Source organism: Giraffa tippelskirchi, chromosome 8, assembly GCF_054371585.1.
Source record: "Giraffa tippelskirchi isolate mGirTip1 chromosome 8, T2T-mGirTip1v1.2.pri, whole genome shotgun sequence".
NCBI lineage: Eukaryota > Metazoa > Chordata > Mammalia > Artiodactyla > Giraffidae > Giraffa > Giraffa tippelskirchi.
In genome coordinates, this window is record NC_137282.1 from 150,181,113 (window position 1) to 150,207,302 (window position 26,190).

The window sequence follows — 26,190 nt, forward strand, 5'->3', positions numbered from 1 at the left end:
CTGTGGTTTACTGGGAAAAGAACTGGTTAGATGATGTGGTTTAAGTTATGACTCTGTCACTTACTCCTCCATGGTCTTAAGGAAACGGCAGTCAAGTGAAGCCTGAGGCCTACCTTCTGTATAGCTGTGATTGTTGTTGCTGTTCAGTCACTAAGTCATGTGTAACTCTTTGCGACTATGGACTGCAGCACGCCAGGCTTCCCTGTCCTTCACTATCTCCCAGAGTTTGCTTAAACTCACGTCTATTAAATTGGTGATGCCATCCAACCATCTCATTCTCTGTCACCCCTTTCTCGTCTTGCCTTCAATCTTTCCCAGCATCAGGATCTTTTCCAATGAGTCGGCTGTTTGCATCAGGTAGCCGAAGTATTGGAGCTTCAGCATCAGTCCTTTCAATGAATATTTAGGGTTGATTTCCTTGACGGTTGACTGGTTTGATCTCCTTGCAGCCCAAGAGCCTCTCAAGAGTCTTCTCCAGAACCACAGTTCAAAAGCATCAATTCCTTGGATACCAGTCAACAATCATCATTGCATGAACAGATACTACATGCATGCATTGTGTTGATTACTTTAAACAGATGATCTCTTTAAATTCTCACAACACAATTACTACCCCCTTTTATAGGTGAGCCTATGGACTGCGTGCTGCAGTCCATGGGGTCACAAAGAGTTGGACACAACTGAACTGACAGATGAGAAAATTGAGATCTATAGAGGGGTTGAAATAACATACAATATCACAAAGCACATGATAAAATGATGAGGCCAAATTTGAACCCAAGCAATCTCAAGCTCTCTCTTCCCAGCCTTTCTCCTACCATTCCCTTATTCAAAATACCACACTGATCTACTCATCATTCTCTATTTGAGACACTGCCTTTCACAAGTCAATACCACTGTTCATGGTAGTGGGAGGGGGTGCTTGCTTAAACTGCCTTTGAACCCACCTATGAGATACACTTTGAGAGACAGGATTCACTTTTCAGGGAAGCTCCTTCTAACTCATCCAAACAATCCATCATTCTCGTAAACAACTCTGTTCACTTCTGTACTATTGTACTTACAACATTATCATTTAAGTGTTTTGTGCTTGTTTTACTCTCTCCCCTGTGGAATTCTTAAGGGCAGACAACAAACCTTTCAACTTTCTGCACTTCACAAATGTTCACCCATGTTTGTTGAATAAATCAATATCCAAAAAACAGGGTTCTTCAATTTTCTTAAAGAACAAATATAAGACTTCTATACATGAAATAAAATAATAAACCTTCTAAGCTATAAAAGCATCTGTAAGTATCTATAACTAATGTCTATCCTCACTATACAATCTCCAAACCTGAAAAAAAGTATGAACTATTCTATTCCATTAACTTAAAGGTTTCTTTAATGGTATGTTGAAATTTGTTGTTCTTCAGTTGCTCAGTCAGGTCTGACTCTTTGTGACCCCATGGACTGCAGCACACCAGGTTTTCCTGTTCTTCACTCTCTCCCAGAGTTTGCTCAAACCCATGTCCCATGTCCATTGAGTTGGTGATGCCATCCAACCATGTCATCCTCTCTCATCCCCTTCTCCTCCTGTCTTCAATCTTTCCCGGAATCAAGGTCTTTTCCAATGAGCCAGATGTTCGTGTCAGGTGGCCAAAGTATTGGAGTTTCAGATTCAGCATCAGTCCTTACAATGAATATCCAGGGTTGATTTCCTATATGTCTTGATCTCCTTGGGGTTTAATCTCCTTGCTGAAATTTGAGTACTTTTAAATTTTGCTTTTTTATCCAAATTCAGAGTTCTTCTAGCTTCATCAAACTAAACAATTTTGTTGACCACAGAAATACAGTAAGCCAGATGCACTTTTTAGTTACAACGATATTATAGACTGTAACATGCTAGAACTTGAAATGGCTTTTAAAAATCAGCCATTATATATAATTACTAAAAAAGTTAAATATTCATTTCAAAGTTTATGTAAAATATTGATTACATAAAAAAGAAGTTAAAAAATTTAAGAATAAATCTCCATCCTAACACTGCCTAAAATTTTTAACTGGGCCACTTAAAGCCATTTATTAAACTTTGCATTTCAAAGTTCTGCAACTTAATGGTAATTATTTCACAGGTACGAGCCAATAGTGCCATCCACTGTTCTTATAAATGATCTTGCCCAAATACAGTTTTTATGATGCACTAAAAATAGATTACTTTAAAATTTTATTTGGACAATAGTTAAGTGGAAATAAGGTATCTGGGGATTTCACTGACGATATGAAAAAAGTGCAAATTTCAGGACAACTAGTTCTGGGATAAAAGCAAAAATGTAACAAGTTCAAAATTGACATGAATGCTTCAATTTCACCCATTTCATTTTTTGAGATAATTTTCACTTCATTCATGGTCCAAATTAACATTTTGTCTCTACAAAACAATCATCCATAGCCAGAGAGAAATAATTAGAATTATATTCCAGCTCAGCCAGAAAACGTCCAGCATTTAAGTAACCCTGCTGTCCCTGAAATACTAAAATGCTTATGAAGTGAATATTTTGAGTAAGACTATTATACAAGCCATGGGTGAGACTAAGATTAATTTTTTTCCATTTATTTATCAAACATTCACTTAAAACTCAACAAATGAAATAGGAAGTTGAGGAGCTAATGATTCTCAGATAAACTCCTAACCTTAAATTCTAGTACCAGCACCTTTCCAGCCAAAAAAGTACAAAGGGTAAAGAGAAAGGATGGTCGGGGTGGCTTGGAGAATGCTGGTAGAAAACAGGCTACAGCAAGGTCACAATGTTATGGAAAACACTTACTGAAATGCCCATGATGTGTCAGGCTATGTCTATAGAAGGTAGTCTGTGTCTAACTTACAAAAGAGATAAGCTCTTAGAAGTTACTCAACTTATCTGAGTCATGGAGCTAGAAAATAACAGTGTCTATGACTCTAAACCCCAAGCACAGAGGTCCCTTAGATGAACCATAAACTCTATCTTCTCTGGAATACACTGGAGCCACATTCCAGGCTCATTACTAAGAGATATTTCCTGGCCTCCATAAGCTTGCAGAAGAACAAGAATAATAACAGTTATCTACTGACCTTAGGGATGTGCCAAAAAAATAGTTATAACCTTCAGTTTCAAGATTCAGGCGGCCCTGTTAGGACTTCTATAAGTTACTTTTGAAAATCCTAATGTCAAGGGTGTAACATAAAACTGTGTGAGTTATTTTAAGCTACAACTAAGAACAGACTCCTTTTGCTAGTACATAATTAGAAAGATTACCTTCCAGAGATAATTGATACATTTTAGCTTTTATCTTTGGTCAACAGCACAGGCTTTGCAAATTAGCATAATAAATGACAGAAATAAATTTTCATTTCTGAAAGTAATGACTGACTACTAAATACAAGTGCTTACTGATCAGCATAAAAGATAGTAGAAATGGGATCACATTACTGAAATCAGTGACTCTCAAGATGAGCTGATTGGCTGAAACATTTGCGGAAAGAGGGTAAAGTGTATCTTGCAAGACCCTGGCTGAGATTGATATGTCTCAAACTGTAGTGACAGACCAGGATTTTTGTTTCCAACTTCTTGTAAAACAGTATTTTTCTAAAATACAATGAAAAGGAATTATTAGACAGCACAGTAATGTTAAACCATCTTAAAAGTTTCTGAGGTGCTTACTCTCAATTTCTATACTTGTCACAGATAAGCCATCCACAGATGTTAATTAGCTGGCACTAGACCACAGATCACACTTCGGGTAGCACAGTCTTGGACTATTCAGTTCAATTCGGTCCAGTCCACTCGCTCACTTACGTCCAACTCTTTGCAACCCCTTGCACTGCAGCATGCCAGGCTTCCCTGTCCATCATCAACTCCTGGAGCTTGCTCAAACTCATGTCCATTGAGTCGGTGATGCCATCCAACCATCTCGTCCTGTCGTCCCCTTCTCCTCCTGCCTTCAATCTTTCCCAGCATCAGGGTCTTTTCCAATGAGTCAGTTCTTCACATCAGGTGGCCAAAGTATTCAGCTTCAGCATCAGTCTTTTCAATGAATATTCAGGACTGATCTCCTTTAGGATGGACTGGTTGGATCTCCTTGCAGTCCAAGGGACTCTCAAGAGTCTTCTCCAACACCACAATTCAAAAGCATCAATGCTTCGATGCTCAGCTTTCTTTATAGTCCAACCCTCACATCCATACATGACTACTGGAAAAACCACAGCTTTGACTAGATGGACCTGTATTAGCAGAGTAGTGTCTCTGCTTTTTAATATGCTCTCTAGATTGGTCATAGCTTTTCTTCCAGGAGCAATCATCTTTTAATTTTATGGCTGCTGTCACCAGCTGCAGCAAGACCTTTTAAAGGAGGTCACCATTATCTTCATTACCTTCACCATAGTTTGGTCTCAGGTCAGACAATGGGGAGGGAACACAGTCCTGCCCAACAGAAAACTGGATTAAAGATTTACTGAGAACGGCCCCACCCATCAGAACAAGACCCAGTTTCCCCCTCAGTCAGTCTCTCCAATCAGGAAGCTTCCAGAAGCTTCTTATCCTTATCGCTCAGAGGGCAGAAAGAATGAAAACCACAATCACAGAAAACTAATCAAACTGATCACATGGACCACAGCCTTGTCTAACTCAATGAAACTACGATCCATGCCGTGTAGGGCCACCCAAGATGGATGGGTCATGGTGGAGAGTTCTGACAAAACATGGTCCAGTGGAGAAGGGGATAGCAAACCACTTCAGCATTCTTGCCTTGAGAACCCTATGATAGTACAAAAAGGCAAAAAGATATGACACCAAAAGATGAAGTCTCCAGGTCAGTAGGGGCCCAGGATGCCACTGGAGAAGAGTACAGAAATAACTCCAGAAAGAATGAAGAGATGGAGCCAAAGCAAAAACATCGTCAAGTTGTGGATGCCACTGATGAATGGAAGTAAAGTCCGATGCTGTAAAGAACAATACTGCATGGGAACTTGCAATGTTAGGTCCATGAATCAAGGTAAATTGGAAGTGGTCAAAAGGAGATGGCAAGAGTGAACGTCGACATCTTAGGAATCAGTGAACTAAAACCAACTGGAACGGGCCAATTTAATTCAGATGAACATTATGTCTACTATTGTGGGCAAGAATCCCTTAGAAGAAATGGCGTAGCCCTCATAGTCAACAAGAGTCCGAAATGCAGTACTTGAGTGCAGTTCCAAAAATGACAGAATGATCTCTGTTTGTTTCCAAGGCAAACCATTCAATATCACATTAATCCAAATCTGTGCCCTGACCAGTAATGCTGAAGAAGCTGAACTTGAACAGTTTTATGAAGACCTACAAGACCTAGAACTAACACCCAAAAAAGATGTCCTTTTAATTACAGGGGACTAGAATGCAAAAGTAGGAAGTCAAGAGATACCTGGAGTAACAGGCAAATTTGGCCTTGGAGTACAAAATGAAGCTGGTCAAAGGCTAACAGAGTTTTGCCAAGAGAACGCACTGATCATAGTAAACACTCTCTTCCAGTAACACAAGAGATGACACTACACATGGACATCACCAGATGGTCAACACCGAAATCAGATTGATTATATTCTTTGCAGTCAAAGATGGAGCTCTATACAGTCAGCAAAAACAAAACTGGGAGTTGACTGTGGCTCAGATCATGAACTCCTTATTGCCAAATTCAGACTTAAAGTGAAGAAAGTAAGGAAAACCACTAAACCATTCAAGTATGACCTAAATCAAATCCCGTACCATTATACAGTGGAAGTGACAAATAGATTCAAGGAATTAGATCTGATAGAGAGAGTGCCTGAAGAACAATGGACAGAGGTTTGTGACATTGTACAAGAGGTAGTGATCAAGATCATCCCCAAGAAAAAGAAATGCAAAAAGGCAAAATGGTTGTCTGAGGAGGCCTTACAAATAGCTGAGAAAAGAAGAGAAGCTGAAAACAAAGGAGAAAATGAAAGATATACCCATTTGAATGGAGAATTCCAAAGAATAGCAAGGAGAGATAAGAAAGTGTCCCTCAGTGATCAATGCAGAGAAATAGAGGAAAACAATAGAATGGGAAAGGCTAGAGATCTCTTCAAGAAAATCAGAGATACCAAAGGAACATTTCATGCAAAGATGAGCACAATAAAGAACAGAAATGGTATGCCCCTAACAGAAGCAGATGATATTGAGAAGAGGTGGCAAGAATACACAGAAGAACTGCACAAAAAAGATCTTCATGACCCGGATAACCACATGGTGTGATCCCTCACCTAGAGCCAGACATTCTTGAGTGTGAAGTGAAGTGCACCTTAGGAAGCGTAACTATGAACAAAGCTAGTGAAGGTGATGGAATTCCAGTTGAGCTATTTCAAATCCTAAAAGATGATGCTGTGAAAGTGCTGCACTCAATATGCCAGCAAATCTGGAAAACTCAGCAATGGCAACAGGACTGGAAAAGGTCAGTTTTCATCCAATCCCAAAGAAAGGCAATGCCAAAGAATGTTCAAACTACCACACAATTGCACTCATCTCACACGCTAGTAAAGTAATGCTCAAATTCCCCAAGAAAGGCTTCAACAGTACGTGAACTGTGAACTTCCAGATGTTCAAGCTGGATTTAGAAAAGGCAGAGGAACCAGAGATCAAATTGCCAACACTTGCTGAATCATTGAAAAAGCAAGAGAGTTCCAGAAAAACATCTGCTTCTGTTTTATTGATTACGCCAAAGCCTTTGACTCTGTGGATCACAACAGACTGTGGAAAATTCCTCAAGAGATGGGAATACCAGACCACCTGACCTGCCTCTTGAGAAACCTGTATGCACATCAAGAAGCAGCAGTTAGAACTGGACATGGAACAACAGACTGGCAACAGACTGGTTCCAAATATGGAAAGGAGTATGTCAAGGCTGTATATTGTCACCCTGCTTATTTAACTTATATGCAGAGTACATAATGTGAAATGCCAGGCTGGATGAAGCACAAGCTGAAATCAAGACTGCAAGGAGAAATATCAATAACCTCAGATACGCAGATGACACCATCCTTATGGCAGAAAACGAAGAACTAATGAACCTCTTGATGAAAGTGAAAGGAGAGAGTCAGAAATTTGGCTTGAACCTCAACATTCAGAAAACAAAGATCATGGCATCCAGTCCCACCACCTCATGGCAAATAATGGAAACAGTTCGACCCTTAAGGACACTATTCTGACTTGGTCCCTCCTTTATCCTCACTCTAGACACTGGGTATAGGATTCTGGCTGCCTGAGGCTAATTATACTGTCTCATCTGACTCAAGTGACCCTTTCCTGCAAGGTCTGATTTAATCAACCAGAACAGGTGGAAGGTGCCAGCTTACTTAAACTCTAGTTGCAGATTTTGCACTGGGACTTGCTTTCATTATAACCTGACAGCTGGGTTGTAGAAAGCAAACTAATCCTCACTGGTAGCTACTCCTGTCCATCAAAAACCCTCTAGAGTTATACATGACACAATTGAGTTACATTAATTTATATTCAATCAGTGGTCAATATGTAAAAAAATGATACTGACCCATAAATTTTAAGTAAATGAGTGACTATTAAGTCTGCTGAATTCTTTGCGGAACATGTTTTATCTTGAGATACTGTCTCCTAGAGAAAGGTGTCAGGACCTGGATATCTCTGAGGATGGCACCAGGCTTAGGGAACTTTTCTCAGGAGAGCAGATTCAGAATAGGGACATGGTTAATACAATCAAGACACGTGAACAGAACAGTACAATATAACTGAGCAAAAAAGAACACGTTATTTATCGACACCATGCTAAGATATAACAACTTACAAAATATTAGAAAGATTCAGCCTAACACAAGTGTGATACTGCATATATTCAACCCTCTAAGAATCTCTTTGGAACCTTAATTCAAGCTTTATAAGAACACTTACAATTAAATACCTCAAAAAAAAATTTTTAACACAACATTATTTTCTGAAAGCTAGAACTTAAAAGTAATATTAAAAAATAGCATTTGAGGTTTATATTTTCCACCTATGTACTGATAAAGGCAGTAGTCTTGTTTGATGACAAAGGTCAAGGAGAAGACGACCATTTTTCCATGTTGCTGTCTCATCTCTTAGAAGGGCAGTAAGAGGATAACTGAGTGTCTCACATCTCTTACCTTCAGAGGCCTCAGGAGTCACTGCTGTGCACCCTCACCCCTAGACGAGGGTCATGCTAGAACTTACAAGCATTCATTCCCCAGAATATGGAACAGAATAAGCTCCCCACACAGGAGCTGCTATTTACTCTGCATTTAGAGCTGCATGTTTTAGATTATTTCAGTCAGTGTTGGTTACCTGTTGACTCTGGAAATGTTTATCTTTGTATATGTCATAATATCTAACAATACCAGGTAATGTGGTAAGCAATAATAATTGTATTTTCAAATATATTGTAATTATATCAAGTTAATAACTACTTCATGTTTTATCATTAGAACCAGAAAGATAACCAAATATTATTAGTAATTCTGTTTCTCCAAAAATAACATCACTTATATGAGAGAAATTTGCATTTTTGCTCTCATTCATTCAGTCACCTACCTATCTAACTCTGAAATAGGGACTTATAAATTCTGGACATTATAGAAAAAAACTTAAAACATTAGAATTATTTATTTTCCCAAAGCTAAAATGTCATGGGGCAGGGAGTGGAAGTAACAGATACTTTAAAAATGATAATAAATTCAAGTAAGTAATCTCAAAAAAATTAGATTCTCCTTAAAAGTTCCCATATACCATCATTTTATGTCTGGCAGATGGCAAATAACAAGACAGACAAGATGAATTTTAAAAGAGAAAGCATCAGTAAAGTATTACAGGGTCAGAGGGTATTTTCTAAGATGTGTTTAGCCTTGGGGAGGATTATCCCTTCAAATTGGGGATAATCTGATAGTAGCATCTAAAAAATGACATACCTCATATCAGAACCACTGAGCAGCATCCAACTCCTGGCTTCGGAAGAATGAAAATTGCCAAGGGATTGTCAAAAATAATGACTTTAATAGTGACAGAGAAGGCAAAATAAACCAGAGATTTTCTTTATGGCCCAATTTCTGATTTTTAACTTTTTGTCCCCAGGACTACCTTCTATCTCCACACTCCATTCTCACTACTAAAAAAAAAAATAGATAAAGCAATCACACAAATGGGGTCCCTGGACCAAAAACTGAGCTTTTCAACCTCAGCATACTTCCTCCTTTTATGCACATGTTGACTCCCCATTATACTGACCAGAACACTTGGTTGATATGCTTCTACATAAATACCCACAGATTTCCTACTCTCTTGTGTGTCAGAACCCTGACCTCACTCTATGAATTTAATGAAGGAAAAAAAAAATTAGGAACAAAAAAACTCTGGATAAACCTTCAAACTTCATTAAATATATCCTCAGAAACAAGATTATTTCTGGCCAAATATTTAATTAGAATCTCAGATTGCATATAGCTTCCACTTTATAGAAAATGCCAAGGGTAGAGTACCAGCTGAACACTACCATCAAAGGCAGAAAAGAGGGGAAGAAGAAAAGTGATAAATCCTAGAAGGTGAGGGTTATTCTGATCAAGCACTGGCTGTATCAGAAGTCAGTGGCATCAAAAAGAGACCATGGTATTAATATATTAAACCAGAGCATAAAGGGATGTGACACAGAACCTTCCACCCTCCATCTTGCCTGATAGCATGGAGGGACTGAACATCTTTCTCTAAGTCAGTGAAAATCTTTAAGAAAAATGAAGTGATAAGTTCTACAATTAAACTTACGTCCTTAAATCCTATCTCTAAGGAATTATGAAAGTTATCTTTCTCCCCAGCACTTACCTGTCTACCTATGTTCACAACTGTTCCTGTTCAGTTTCTCCTGTCAATACATTTCTAATCCTTACCTCTCTGCCTCTATAAATAAGCTCAGAAAAATCTTTCTAAAGACCACCTCTCTCACTTTATAGCTGAACTCCTCCAAAGAGTAATCATCGTTTAGTAAAGTCTACTAATTTCTAACAAGACTTCTAATTTTCCCACTCTTCCAAAGTGGTTCACCTATGAAATCAAGACACTTGCCCCTTGGAAGGAAAGCTGTGACAAACCTAGACAGTGTATTAAAAAGCAGAGACCTTACTCTGCTGACAGAGGTCCATTTAGTCAAAGCTATGGTTTTTCCAGTAGTCATGTACAGATGTGAGAGTTGGACCATAAAGAAGTCTGAGCACTGAAGAACTGATGTCTTTGAACTGTGGTGATGGAAAAGACTCTTAAGAGTTGCTTGGACAGCGAAGAGATCAAACCAGTCAATCCTAAAGGAAATCCACCCTCAATATTCATTAAAAGGACTGATGCTGAAACTCCAATACTTTATTCACCTGATGTGAAGAGCTAATTCACTGGAAAAGACCCTGATGCTGGGGAAGACTGAGGGCAGGAAGAGAAGGGGGCAACAGAGGATGAGATGGTTGGATTGTATCACTGACTCAATGGACATGAGTTTGAGAAGTCCAGGAGATAGTGAAGGACAGGGGAGCCTGGTGTGCTGCATTTCATAGGTTTGCAAAGAGTTGGACAGGACTTAGCAACTGAAGAGCAACAACAATCCCAGTATTACTTCTCCTTAAGGAATCAGAAGTAATAGATAGTTAGACATTACACATTCATAAAAGCTTCACCTCTGACTAGTTCTACTTCATAAATAATTCCTCTCTCTTCTTTTATTTTCCGTACAGAGGCACTGACCATTCACCTTCAATGACCTCAACTCTCACCCCTCCAAGTAAGGCTTCTTTTCAGCCTTGTACTTCTACCTCCAACTGCTCTTTGGAACTTCTAGCTCCATGGTAACAAATAAATCCACCGAAGAATGCCAAAGCCCATCTTCTTAACCATTTCGCAGTTCTGCCACCCTAGCTTTTCATTCCCAAAACTACCACCCAGGCACTTGTTCCTTCCTGGCTGGGTTGCTATCAGAACCACAGGCAAGAAACATGGGTGGCCTACAGATACTGATGTGTAGCATATATATAGATAGATAGATAGATAGTGAAGTCGCTCAGTCGTGTCCAACTCTTTGTGACCCCGTGGACTGCAGCCCACCAGGCTCCTCCATCCATGGGATTTTCCAGGCAAGAATACTGGAGTGGGTTGCCATTTCCTTCTCCAGGAGATCTTCCCGACCCAGGGTTCGAACCCGGGTCTCCAGCATTGTAGGCAGACGCTTTACCGTCTGAGCCACCAGGGAAGTCCATATATATATATATATATATAGCATTTCAAATGTTATTATAATGCAAAGATTATTCTGTTCCCTCACTTGATATGACCCCTTGCTCCTATGAACCCACAAATATCTGACGGGAACAGTACATAAGTCACAGTCTCGGCCATCTACTAGCTGCAGGAGAATGTGAAGTCATCAAACTTCTCTGTACCCTAGTTTCCTCATCTACTAAAAAAATCTCCTGGGCTGTTCTGAGGATTAAATACAGGAAAAAATACACATTTCACAGAATTGTGTCTGGCACATATTAAGCACTTAACATACACTGTTGTTGTTATTGTTCAGTCATACTCTTTTCCCAATTTGGAACCAGTCTGTTGTTCCATGTCCGGTTCTAACCATTACTTCTTGACCTGCATACAGATTTCTCAGAAGACAGGTAAGTTGGTCTGGTATTCCCATCTCTTTAAGAATTTTCCACAGTTTGTTGTGATCCACACAGTCAAAGGCTTTAATGTAGTCAATGAAGCAGATGTTTTTCTGGAAATCCCTTGCCTTCTCTATGATCCAATGAACGTTGGCAATTTGATTTTTGGTTCCTCTGCCTTTTCTAAATCCAGCTTATACATCTGGAAGTTCTTTTTTCATGTACTGCTAAAGCTTAGCTTGAAGGATTTTTGAGCATTATCTTGCTAGCATGTGAAATGAGTGCAATTGTATGGTAGTTTGAATATTCTTTGGCATTGATACATGCATTAGCAATGATTGATTTTATTCTCACTTGTATTGAGTCATATCCATAAGCTTTATCATTCTATTAGACAAACATGTGCCTATTTATGTCTACAAGGAGTCCTTACCCCATAAGGGGAAGTCTAGAAATAAGAGTGACATTAGACAAGAGGCAGCTAACCTCAAAAGTTTCATCTCAAAAAAAAAAAAAAGAACATTGTAAATTGGGACAAGGAAGAGAGTGGACCAAATTTGTACATGCAATACAGCTAACATGAGCAGGATGAATAACTGAACATAAAATTGGGAGAGTATAGAAGGGAAAGATAAGTGTTATTTAAGAAATAAAGGTACTCATATTATACACAATATGATCAAATAAATAGTCATCTCAGCTCACCCACAATCAAGCGTGATCTGAGAGTTTCAATTTGTTCCTTGGCTAAAGCAACTAATACTCAAGTTAGAACTGTAAAACTGTAGAGTTTAACAGTCACTTTGAAAATGTACCAATACATGGAATGAAATTTGTTACAAATGGAATCCTTTCCCTAACTGATAAATACAACATTTAAATGAAATTTGTATATCCATATTTAATTTGAAAGCCATAAAACTTTGAAAAGTGTAAGATTTTGATGGAGATGATCATTTTCACTTGAAAGAAATAATTACCCATAGAACTCTTAAAATATTTAAATGTAAATAAAAAAAAAAAGCTATGAGTTCTATCAGAGGTTTAAAAAAAAAATCAATGTAAAGATGTGAAGAATGATATTGTTGACAAACACAGAGATATTTTCATCTGGGAACAAGTGATAAGGCTCTAATTGACTCCGAAGAATGATTAGCAGTTGGAGAAGTTTAGAAACTCTTACCTCAGTGAGTGACAGTATGAAATGAATCCTCTTAATAGTAGAAGAATGTTTGCTAATTTACTAAGCAGCAATCCTATACTGTAATATGAGAGATGTAAGAGGATGAGAGAGTGAAAGAAAATATCCAGCAAGCTTTAAAAAGTCCATAGCCTCATTTTAAGAAACACTAAGTCCAAGAGAAGAAAATGTTAAATTATAATATAGGGGAAGAAATTTAACTTAATGCATTTACAATGGCTACCTAGGGGAAATTTTGAAAAATGTATGGCCAAAAAAAATTAGAAATAATTTAAAAATACAACATTAATTCAACATTTATCGAGTACTCACTTTGTACTAGACACTGAAGTCAGAGGTAGTAACAGTGATAACTGAAATACTTTCTAAGTTCACGATGCTCATGATGTAGTAGAAAATATAAATTCTACATTCTGAGAAGCACCACAATGAAGGCAAATAGGGAATGCTGTAGCTGTAGGTGCAGAGGGAGATCCTCAGTCTGGTCATGAGGGAGGAACAAGCAGCCACCCACAGGAAGGGGCACACAACTGTCTCAGCAGGATCACCCACGAGTGCACGGAGAAGTAGTAAGACTTGCTTGGGGCGGGGGTAGTGGGGGTTCCGAATCTTCCGCACTGAGAGCCAGAGTTAGTCCTGGACAAGTTCACAAAGTCAGCTGAAAGTCCCCCAGGGCTTTTAGGGAAGAATCAAATGTCTTCAACGGTCCCTGGTCTTTGGCCGCAGCGGTGGGATGAACCAGAAGGTGATCAGACAAGAGCAAAGATGACCAGTGACAAGGCAGTTTCCATAGTGTAGGGGGAAAGGATGGCATAGGCTTGGAAAGAGGCAGGAAGATGCTGAAGCAGGAAAGATAAGTTCATCTGTTCTCAATGGGAAAGAGCATGAAGAAAGCAAAGGGAAGGTAAAGAACAATTTTTTAAAAGCGGGAAGGAAGATAAAATTTTAAAGGAGCAGGAAGGCTTAAATCTGTGGGAAATGTGAGGCAGCTGCATAAATGGAGGGACCCCTTGAGGTTCTACCAGCCTATGATAGTGTAGATCAAAGTAGGAAATAAGTAACTTTATCAGATGCAGTCATAATTTAAACAGAAGGAAATAAAACCAAGTACGACTGGTTAGCCCAGGAGTTAAGAGTCAGGCAGAACTTCAGACCAACATGGAACTCAGAGTACTTGATCTCCAGTCACAACATGTGTTTATTTGCATTTTAAGGCTCATAAAAGTAACACTGAAAAACCTTCATTTCAGATAGTTAAGAATCAGAATATGGTTAGGATCTTGGACAATATTTACTATAAATCCCACTGAAAAATAGTCAAAGATGATAGGTATAGTAACCATTTTACAGAGTGAAATACTCTTCTTAAAAAGATTTTATCCAAGGGCAGAGCTGAAAAATAAAATCTGTATTTATAACCAAAAAGGAGAAGTTAGAATAATGTTAATTTTTTTATTTTTTATCTTTATAAGGACAAAAACCCTTGCTGCAAATATAAGTGTAACTGTATACAGGGAACATCTTAGAGGGAACGATATTCAGGTATGATTCTTTAAAAAATTCATTTTTTATTTTTCTTTCCCATAGAAGTGTTCAATTACTTTCCTATATCATATAGCCAGGAAAACAAACAAAAAAACTAGAGTACACTGAATGTTTAATGGGTAAGTGCAAGAGAAGCTTACCCGGTATTGATGGAAATGATTTCTATGAGTGGATTCTTCCTAATCTTCGGCAAATCCAGTCGTGCTCCCCCCAAACGTTTTCCATTATCCTTTTTCTGACCCAACAATCTCACAGAGTGACCTTCAAATAAAGCACATAAATATATGTGAGCATGAGTCATACAACATCACTTTAATTTACTGCTTTCAACAAATGTGTTGACATTCGCATTTAACTTTTTCTTTTATGAAAACAAACAAAAATGACCGAGCGAAGATATGATCATTGAACCTAAGTAATACTACCAAAGGGAAAGGCAGCTGTGGCCAAGTCCTTCAGTCATAAGCGCCTTGCTTAGAATATCTGCACATTTATACTGCACAGATGAGAGAAATAGGAATCTCTTCAGAGTGTCATTCCACAGGTCTGAGTGGTCTCTAACACGGACCAGGTATGTATAGGAAGTAGGAAGCGTTCACTTGGGCACTGGTCCTGAAGGCCAAGTGCAAAAGCAGATCATCTGCTCAAGGCAAACTGTCAATCAAAGAAGTAAAAAATAAAAAGCTGAGATAAAATGACATGTGAGGGCTGGATTTTTTAAGAAAAAAAAGTCTTTAAACAACTTTTCAAAAAACACTACAAAAGAATCAGAACACTAAGACCCATTAAAATTCTGAATTAACTGTAGACTTACAGACAAGTTGGAAAAACTGAACAAAGAATTTCCATAGGCTTGATATTTCCTAATTATTATTTTCCATATTTACTTTGCCATTTTATTTATATACATACATATGATTTTTTAATAATATCACTGAGGTACATCCTATATAATTCACCCATTGTATATACACAATTCAACAATTTTCAATAAACTTATACAGCTGTACAGTCATCATGACCCATTTTTAGAACATTTAGAACATCACCTCCAAAATTCCCTCAAGCTTATTTATAGTCTATCCCTGCTCCCATACCAAAGATACTACATTTTATTAATCTATCAACCAGCTGATGAACATTTGAACTGTTTCCAATTAACACCTTTTATAATAATGCTTCTATGAATATCTGAATACAGATCTTCATGCAGATATATGTGTTCATTTCTGTTGGACAGATATCTAGGAAAATTGTGGGTTATGCTGTAAACTTAAATTTTATAAGAAAAAACTGTTTTTGAAAGAAGTGCTATCATTTTATATTCCACCAGCAATGCATGAGGGTTTGACTTTCTCCACATCACCAAGACCTCATACTGTAACTTCTGGGAACAGCTATTCTAGTGGGCATGTAGTGATATATTATTGTGCTTTGAGTGACTATGCATTCCATGATGATAATGATACTGGACACCTTTTCATGTGATTCGCCAACTGTATTCCCAATTGGTAACATGTTCTGATGGTTAATTTTATACGTCAAGTTGACTGGGCCACAGGGTGCTCAGACATTTAGCCAAACACTATTTTGGGTGTGTCTGTGGTAGTGTTTCTGCATGAGACTGATATTTGAATTAGTAGACTCGAGTAAAGCAGATTGCTCAGCCTAACACTGGTAGGCATAATGCAATTAATTAAAGACTTGAATAGAACAAAAAGGCTGAGTAAGAGGGAACTCCTCCCACCTGACTACTGAGCTGTGTAATTGGTCTTTGTCAGCCTTCAGACTCAGACTGAAATATTAGATCTTTTGGGGTCTCATGCCTTCCCAGTTGCCTACCAGAACTTACACCATCAACTCTCCTGATTCTCTGGCCTTTGGGCTTGGACCAGAACTATACATCAGGTCTCTGGAGTCTTCATCTTCTTGACTATAGACATTGGGAATTCTCAGCCTCCTTGATGGTGAGAGCGAGTAACATAACATATGCCTTTACAAACAAAGACACACACCCCTTATTGGGCTCTCTTTCTCTGGGGAACCCTCACCAGTGCAGATGTCTACTCTAGTATTTTGCCAATATTTTAGCTGTAGTATTTATCTTATTATTGAATTACAAGAATTCTTTACATATTCTGGTTATATGACCTTTATGACATATATGATTTGTAAATATTTTCTCAGTCTGTGGCTTACAGTTTCACTTTCATGATAGCATATTTTGAAAACTGAAGCTTTTTTAAATTTAATGAAGCTCAACTTACCTATATTTTATTTTACAGCTCATGCTTTGGGTGTCATATCTAAGAACTCTTTGACTAGCCCAGGAGCCCAAAGATTCCTCCTACATTTTCTTCTACAAGTAGTTTTATCATTTTCACTCTAATAATTAGGTCTAGGGCCCACTGTGTTACTTTTTTTGTTTTAATAAAGGTCTAAGTTTATTTTTGCACACAGATATTCAACTGTCCCAGCTTCCTTTCTTTTCCTTCTTCCTCCTTTGCGCTACTGTCATCACATATATTACCCACTCCAGTGTTCTTGCCTGGAGAATCCCAGGGACGGGGGAGCCTGGTGGGCTGCCGTCTATGGGGTCGCACAGAGTCAGACACAACTGAAGCGGCTTAGCAGCAGCAGCAGCATCACATATATTAACATACATTGCTGTGAAAGGGTTAGTTGTTCAGTCGTGTCTGACTCTTTGCGACCCCATGGACTGTAGCCAGCCAAGTTCCTCTGTCCATGGAACTCTCCAGGCAAGAATACTGGAGAGAGTAGCCAGCCATTCCCTTCTCTAGGGGATCTTCCCAACCCAGGGATCAAAGCTGGATCCCCTGCATTGCAGGCAGATTCTTTACCATCTGAGGCACCAGGGAAGCCCTCAAATAGTTGTATAAACCCAAAAATATAATGCTAGAATTGTTGTTTTATACAATTGCATGTTTTTTTAAATGTTAAAAAGATCTATGTACAGAGTACAATATATTTACCCACATAATCACCACTTCTAGCACTCTTCATTTCTTCCTGGGAATTTCCATTTGGCACCGCTTTCTGCCTGAAAAATTATCTTTAATATTTCTTGTAAACCAAGAAAAATTGTTATTTGGAAATGTCTTTAGTTTGCTGTTATTTGTGAAGGATACTTTTGCTAGATATAGAAATCTTAGTTGACAGTTTTGTTCTCTGAGCATCAAATGCATCACTGCACTGTCTTTGACCTCTGTTGCTTCTGATGAGAAGTCAACCATTAATCTTGTTGTTCTCCCACACACAGTATTAATATGTCATTTGTCTTATGCAATAAAGATTTTCCCTCTGTTTCAACAATGACTATGATATGAGTAAGTGCAGATTTCTGGGATTTTTCCACATGGAACTCGCTTAACTTTTTGGATCCAAAAGTAATAGCTTTCATCAACGTTGGGAAGTTTTCACCCAGTACTGTTAAAAAATGTTGTTGTTGTTGTTATTGCTTTTTTACTGGATTCTTTTGTGACTCCCATGATGATCCATCTGTTGGTGTGCCAGAAGTCCCACTAGTCTCTGACGTCTTTCTCATTTTTCACCTGCTCTTCTACCCAAGTCAGGTCTTTCTCTTAGTCTATCCACAAATGTCCTTCTACCATCTCAGATCTGCAGTTGAGCCTCTCTAATGCATGTTTCACTTCAGGTACTGTACTTTTCAACTCCAGATTTCCTGCTGGTTCTCATATAATTTCCATTATTTTGTGATTGTTTATTCAAGTCACTGTCATCATCCTTTTCTTACGACTTTTAACATCATTTCACTTACTTCTATAAAGTCTCTGTCTTCTAAATCCAACAATTCTGGCCAAACACAATTGATACTTACTGCTTTGTCCCACCTTGATTATGGTTATACTTGGTTTTGCTTTCATTTCATTGAAGGATAGTTGATTTACAAAGTTGTGTTTAATGTCTGCCATATAGCAAAGTGGCTCAGTTACATGTATATTTGGTTTCTTTGTATCTATTATAATATTTTATTAAATATTAGAAATTTTACATAATATATTGCAGCTATTCTCAATTCAGATTTATCTCCTAAAGGCTGCTGCTATCTTTGTTTAGTAATTCACCTGGACTAAATCTATGAATTCCATGTCTCCAAAATGAATGGCTAATGATTTCCCTTCTTGGTTTTTTTGGCTTTTATGCCCCCAAACATAACTTTCTAGCAATCAATTCTGTATCTGCACAGCAAAGCTAAGTGAAGGACTAGTCAACATATGCTCAAACACCTTAAGCCAATAAAATTCCTAACTTTGTGTTGTTGACTGATCTGTGTGTGAGCTGAGAGCATTCAGTGTTAGGGCTATTTTCAAGTCTGCCTCACCTTTTACTTTCTCTTGGACTTTTCTGGGTCCTCTCCCATCTTCTCAGGGTGTGCATGCAAGCCTCAGCAGACAGGTAAGTTTAAGTGGCTTGAGCCCACTCTGGTCCCTGCTGGGCATATGCATCCTCTAATCAACTTACAGTTTGTGAAGAGTTATCAAGCATCCTCTCTCTGTCTCACTTCCCAGAAGTCTCTGCTAAACCTGTGGCTAGTCTGTCTACTACTTCTGCTGAACTAGCTACAACTTGAGGCATACAGAGTCAGAGACACTCCATCCCCTACATACCCCCCCCCCACACACACACAATCTACTCACCCCTAGTCACTTGCCATTAAAGTCTAAACAGTTCTCCGAGTCAACTGAGCCTTCTTGGTGCAGCAGTGAAGCTGCTGGTTTTCACAGCCTGCTCTGCCCTAGGTGAACAACCTTGCCTATGGAGCTGAGGAAAGAAAATAACAGTACCACCTTAGACTCACACTGTTCTTACCCAAAGCACAAACACCTTAGACTCACACTGTTCTTACCCAAAGTTCAGTTGTTCGCACAAAGAAACACTTCTCAGTTTGCTGACTGCTATTGGTCAATTTCCACAGTGCCAGAATGGCTTGTTTTTGACCATTTGTCCAGTTTTATTGTTGCTTGTGGGGAGATTTGTTGACCTTCACATACAGCCATGCCACAAGCTAATCAAAGCCAAATTTTTTAAAGCAATTATTTAAAATAACTTCAAGTACGTATTTAGCACAGATATAAGATTCATATAAGCAATCATACGTATGTTTCATCATCCCTCAATTCAGAAAGATATATTACTTAAACATCTCCTGTACAGACAGCTTTTCAGGACTAGAAGTAATAAAACCATTAGTCATAGCCTTTTTGTACTAATCACTTTAATAAGAAACATTAAGTACTTCATTTACTCTGAAAATTCTTGCTCTGACGGAGAAACATAGTTCAACTCAGGCAAGCATTTGGTATACCAGATTTCACAGATTTCCAAGATAAGTTCAACTCTTCCATCACAAGTCCAGTTAATGAAGAGGTGAGCACGACTGGCATGATAACATAATGGTTCTGAGAGATGCCAAAAGTTCAGTAATGACTAGGCAAAGGCATGCTATTTTCATACTAGCATGAGACAAATTTCATTATATCCTGCTGAGACTTCAGCAATATGAGCCCGTACTAATAACATTTGATAAATTATTCATCTCCACTATCTACATGCAAATAAAGGAACATATCTCTGCCTGATGATATAATGAGTTATTTTCCAATCCAATGATTCATTAAAGAGTGGCAGACCTAACAATAGTCTGGTTTTTTTTTTAAATTGAAAAAATATACTACACTAAAAATAAAGTAGGAAATAATATAAAAGCCCTTCATTATATCTGGCCAAAGATGAAAGAAAGGAAATTCAATCACATAATGATTACTAAAAATAAAAATAAAAACAGGCTAGGAGTATAAAACTTTTATACCTGTTATATACCATCTCTTTTAAAAATCTTTTTGCAAACAAAATTGCTGCATCAAATTAACTCCTTATATCTACAGACCACAGAATAAAAACATATACTCTTAATATTAATACAAATCATAACCCATTATATGAGTAGGTATCAATATTACCCTCTAAAACAAACTGAAATTTGGCAAAATAAAGAATAAAACTGAAGATGTCTTAAACAAGGTTTATCTGTGGGACAGAAAGATAGGAAAAAGGACTCAGGAAAGGGAAACATGCTCAAGGAATAAAAACATGGAAGGCAAAAAGGAAACTCTGAGAGCAGGGACCATGCCACATGGACCACCATTAGACACACATGGCTTCTCTGTTCAATTCCTTCTGGATGGTCACTGATGCCTAGCACTGTAATGGAAAGAGAACGCTGTTCAGTGAATACTGATTTATTTTGTGACTACTGTGAATTTCATCACCCTTTGTGGCTAAAGAGAAGGAGAGGAAGAAAAGAAAACAGGACAACAGAATTTGAAAGAAAAGCTGAGTGAAAATATTAATTTTGACATCATTTCAATGGGCTTCCCCGATAACTCAGGTGGTAAAGAGGAGGAGACCATGGTTCAATTCCTGGGTGGGTAAGATCCCCTGGGGAAGGGAGAGGCTACCCACTCCAGTATTGTTGGGCTTCCTTTGTGGCTTAGCTGGTAAAGAATCCACCTGCAATGCGGAAGACCTGGGTTCAATCCCTGGGTTGGAAAGATTCCCTGGAGAAGGGAACAGCTACTCACTCCAATATTCTTGCCTGAAGAATTCCATGGACTATATAGTCCATGGGGTCACAATGAGTCAGACACAACTGAGCAACTTTCACTTTTTCAATCACACATAATAAGAGGAGGAAGTATTAATAGGAACAGTTGGAAACAATTATGCTCAGCGTGACCAGGTCAACTGATAATAACATGAGACCACTGAGGAGACAGAAATAAAGATGTAAGTGATTAAAACAGAAATGTATGATTTTAATGCAAGGATGAAAAAAGAAGATTGCCTTACATGTAGAATGGGACACACTCAAATGTTCTATTTCCAGAGATCTTTTGTCTTTCCAATTTTCAATGTAAATTCACATTTCATCTCCTTTAAATAACGGTCAAATATGTCTCAGTGGGCTTATTAACCATCTTTAATAAACATCTCTCTAAGTTGTTACTTACAAGTGTCACATAAAATTCGTCCTGTTAAACCAAATTTAATTTTAAGCCTGAGGCTTTCAGCAGTTATTTATAAATCAGCTACAAAACCCTGATTCTGTGCTGGTTTTTACATTTGATCTAATTCAGTAAAGAATGTTACTCAGCCATTTTATTAGGTAAAATTATTACACATTACAAAATATGGAACCTAAAGCTAGTTTGCTTTATATAATGCACTATTTATGCATACTTGTGAATTCATAATACTGATAAACCTATATGAAAAAGGCATGTTTTGGACAATAATTGCTATACTTGTTGAATCAACATTCAATGTTGTTTATGGATTTTTCAAGAGCAAATAATCTTTTCCAAATCTCACAGGGCTAACTGCATTGAACGTTATTAGAGCTGAGGAAAACCATCCCACCCATACATACTAGAAAACCCAATCTGTCAACATATCAGGAAGCCAATTATAATGGTCACTTACCAGCAGAAACTACCAACCCCTGGAATATAAGTGTATATATAAATAGACACACACACAGAGAGATAGAAATAGGACTACCTACAAAATACATATTTATTAGGGAAACTATGTTTCCATATAAAAATCAAACTTCTCCCTCTGATTCTTCAAACTAAAGTGAGTTGTACAAAAGCCTTAGAATATCATTACACATTAGAGAAGCACTGGTAATCTGGCAACTTGTATTTCAATTGTTTCTTTCTTCTCCCTTTAATTTCTTTTTCTTCTGAAGGCTCTATAAACAGCCAGACTTTCCTTCAATATTTCATTCATTCCACCTAATTTTAAAGGTCATTCACTATTTCCTTAATATGTGACCACCCACCTCCACCTCCACCAGAGAGACTTCATGCCAAATTTTTTTCATCCCTTACTAACTGCTCTCACTTCACACAAATTCAGTCCTATTAATAGACATTTCAAAGACCTATCTGAACCCTAAGCTCTGGGTCAGCCCGCTGGAAAACTTCCTAATAAAGCAATCCAACACGATGCGGGGGACAGAGGGTAAGAGAAGACAGATACTCAAGCAAAAATTTCTAAAAACGAGTAAATGCACTACAAACACAACTCTCACCTAAGTAAACACAGTCCCATCAATTTGAATATGGCTTAAGAATATTAGAAAGCCAATGCTCAATTTACTCTGTTTTTCTACAAAATGCTTGGCATTGTTTCTTGGCATAGCCTCCAAAGGCTTTTTAACTACTTAATTACACAGAAAAACAAAAATTTGGCCAAAAGTTTGTCTCTACTCCAACCAATGTCATTCTTTAGATGTAGGCTCCTCCCAAGAAAGCCAGCATTCTCCAATAGTCACACTTCGTAACTCTCTTGAAATACTGTCATCTTAAAAGAAGAGAGCAATATTCCATTGTGTATATGTACCACAGCTTCCTTATCCATTCGTCTGCTGATGGACATCTAGGTTGCTTCCATGTCCTGGCTATTGTAAACAGTGCTGCGATGAACATTGGGGTACACGCGTCTCTTTCAATTCTGGTTTCCTCGGTGTATATGCCCAGCAGTGGGATTGCTGGGTCATATGGCAGTTCTAGTTCCAGTTTTTTAAGGAATCTCCACACTGTTCTCCATAGTGGCTGTACTAGTTTGCATTCCCACCAACAGTGTAAGAGGGTTCCCTTTTCTCCACACCCTCTCCAGTATTTATTGCTTGTAGACTTTTGGATAGCAGCCATTCTGACTGGTGTGAAATGATACCTCATTGTGGTTTTGATTTGCATTTCTCTAATAATGAGTGATGTTGAGCATCTTTTCATGTGTTTGTTAGCCATCTGTATGTCTTCTTTGGAGAAATGTCTGTTTAGTTCTTTGGCCCATTTTTTGATTGGGTCGTTTATTTTTCTGGAACTCAGCTGCAGAAGGTTCTACTGAGATGGATGAAACTGGAGCCCATTATACAGAGTGAAGTAAGCCAGAAAGAAAAACAACAATACAGTATACTAATGCATATATATGGAATTTGAAAGATGGTAACGATAACCCTATATGTGAGACAGAATAAGAGACACAGATGCATAGAACAATTTTATGGACTCTGAGGGAGAAGGTGAGGGTGGGACGTTCTGGGAGAATAGCATTGAAACATGTATATTATCATATGTGAAACAGAACACCATTCCATGTTCGATGCATGAGACAAGGGCTCAGGGCCGGGGCAATGGGATGACCCAGAGGGATGGGATGGGGAGGGAGGTGGATGGGGGGTCCAGGAAGGGGAACACATGTAAACCCATGGCTGATTCATGTCAATGTATGGCAAAAACTATTACAATATTGTAAAGTAATTAGCCCCCAACTAAAATAAATAAATTTATTTAAAAAATAAATAAATAAATAAATTTTACATAAACTAAAAAAAATAATAAAGTTATTAACTGCAATGTTCAAAAAAAAAAAAAAAAAGAAGAGAGCAAAGTAAAACAAAGAAGTTGGGTTAAGTGAGAGAAGTAGCTAATCTAAGCTGGAAAATTTTACCTGAAATTCCAGAATTGACGCAAAAACACAAGATCAGTACAATCTGAGTGCCAATTTTAACTACTAAGATTTCAGCAACCATGAAAATTTTTAATGTTAACTAGAACAATGACACTTAGAAAAAAGACAATAAGAGAAGAATAGTAAGAATCAATTGTCCAAAAAGACAGAATGCAAAGCGTGAATCAAAGTAAAAGTGAAGAAAGCCTACTAAGGTTCTGATGTTACCAGCATACATGTTCAGAGTTTGGGGTTGGAGAGGAAGACAGGACAAGAACAGAATACAAAGTCTAAATCCCCCTAAAAAGTTTGAGGGTTATTTAAGTATCAAAAATCCTATTGCACAAAAATGTATTTATACTGTAATTATAATGATGTGAAATTAATGTATGATCTAGAACTATGGTGAGAAGGCAACGGCAACCCACCCCAGTACTCTTGCCTGGAAAATCCCATGGACGGAGGAGCCTGGTAGGCTGCAGTCCATGGGGTTGCACAGAGTCAGACACGACTGAAGTGACTTAGCAGCAGCAGCAGCTACAACTATGGAAGATGTAAAGAGGAAAACATGTTGGAATGGAATGTTCTAAGGCAATTTTTTCTTTTATTTGCACAGCGTTATTGGTATAACTAATGGCAACTATTTTAAAGTCATCACACTGGACAAAGAACACTTATAATAAACAATCTACATAAGCAAGATATCTTCATGAATGGAGATACTCTCCAGAGGCAAACTACCCAAAGCACTTAACTGTATGTTTTAATTACCTCTTTTCCAAGTGGATATATCTTTTATGACAGTGAGAGGAGATTTGTATGGTGCCAACTTATTTTTCACAATCTAAACCAAGTGTACATCAAAATACTCAAACGTCCAAGCAGTCTTTTGTCAGTAACTCCACCTTAGTACTGACTCTTAAAAGAACTCAGGTCATTGGCTACAGTAGCTCTCCTGAATTCTAAAGTTAAGTAGCTCCAAGACTTTAATGTTTATAGCAGTAAAGCTACTCAACACTTCAGTTTCAATAAGTAAAGCACCCATGGCACCAATGCAAAAACTTAATCATTGCTCATGCTCAAACCCCTATTCCCCAAATTACCGTACCAGTAATGGAAAGCAGAGATAACAGACCTAATAACAGATGGCATTTAAGGTCCTTAAAAAAAAGAGAATGATATTATACAAGAATAGAGAACCTGCAAGCCACATTTAACTTTCAAAAACTGAAGCTCCAATCCCCAAGTCCAATCACAAATGAACATGTCAGGTTCCTCCTGCTATTGTTCAAATCAGTATAAAATATGACAGAGGAGAGGTGGGAACAGTATAAAAGCATCCTCAAAGGAAGGAGGGTAGGGAAGGGGGCATCGGGCACTTGCTTATTGGCTTTAAATTCACACTTCTGGTCCTCAGCCCCTTGTGATAGGCATTATTACTGCCTTTCTGCAGAAATGTGGACAGTGAAACAAGTATAGAAATGTAAGGAAAACAAAGAGGAAGCACATTTTATATCACAACACAATACACTAATGCACATGCATAACTGAAATAGAAAGCTCCAAAATGCTACAGATGAGTAAAAAAAATGAAGTATGTTTGAAATATTATATCCGTATTTAAGTACAACATAAAGACTCCCCAAATACAAACAGCCTGACCCCAAAAAAACTATCCTGCCCTGAGTCACCACAGTGACTTCTGCCCTAAAGGGACTTAAGGTCTTGAGGAAAACAACTTGTAAACAAATAACTAGAATGTAGTGCAGAGGTGATCAACGTCTTTAAATACAGTGGTTCACCATGAGAGAGTGGTCAGCTTTGCTTAAAAAAGGAAAAAAATCAGGAAAGGCTTCAAGGAGAAATGACATGGTAGTATGGGAGGCCAAGCAAGACAGGCACCAAGTTACATACACGACTACTACATACATTTCCCAGCACATCTGGACACCATACTACTAACACAGCAAGCACAGATCTTTGCTACAATTCCTGCTTGTTCATTTTCCACTTCTTAAAACCAGCCTATCACTAAAATCAGAATTCACTGAAAAGACTTATTAAGACTTGGCATAAAGGAGCTCCACTGTGAAAAACCACACCTTCAAAAATTAACTGTGTCTAAACATAGTTTATGAAGTAGAAATTATGTGGGTTTGAGATTCATTCTTAGTTCTAATTAGAAGACTGGCCAAACATTATTTTTAGA

At 38.0% G+C, this 26,190-nt stretch overlaps 1 protein-coding gene across 44 annotated transcripts in view; it reads right to left on the bottom strand.

Annotated features, from left to right (window-relative positions):
* CDKAL1 (CDKAL1 threonylcarbamoyladenosine tRNA methylthiotransferase) overlaps nt 1-26,190 on the bottom strand; it is a 918,695-nt gene that overhangs the window by 667,594 nt on the left and 224,911 nt on the right. For all 44 annotated transcript variants that reach the window (XR_014061588.1, XR_014061589.1, XR_014061593.1 and 41 more), the window contains one exon: nt 14,561-14,681. Coding sequence is in view for 33 of the 44 variants with exons in the window: in XM_081518030.1 (XP_081374156.1) it covers nt 14,561-14,681 (121 nt within the window). In the remaining 11 variants the exon portion in view is untranslated. The remainder of the gene's footprint in view (nt 1-14,560; nt 14,682-26,190) is intronic.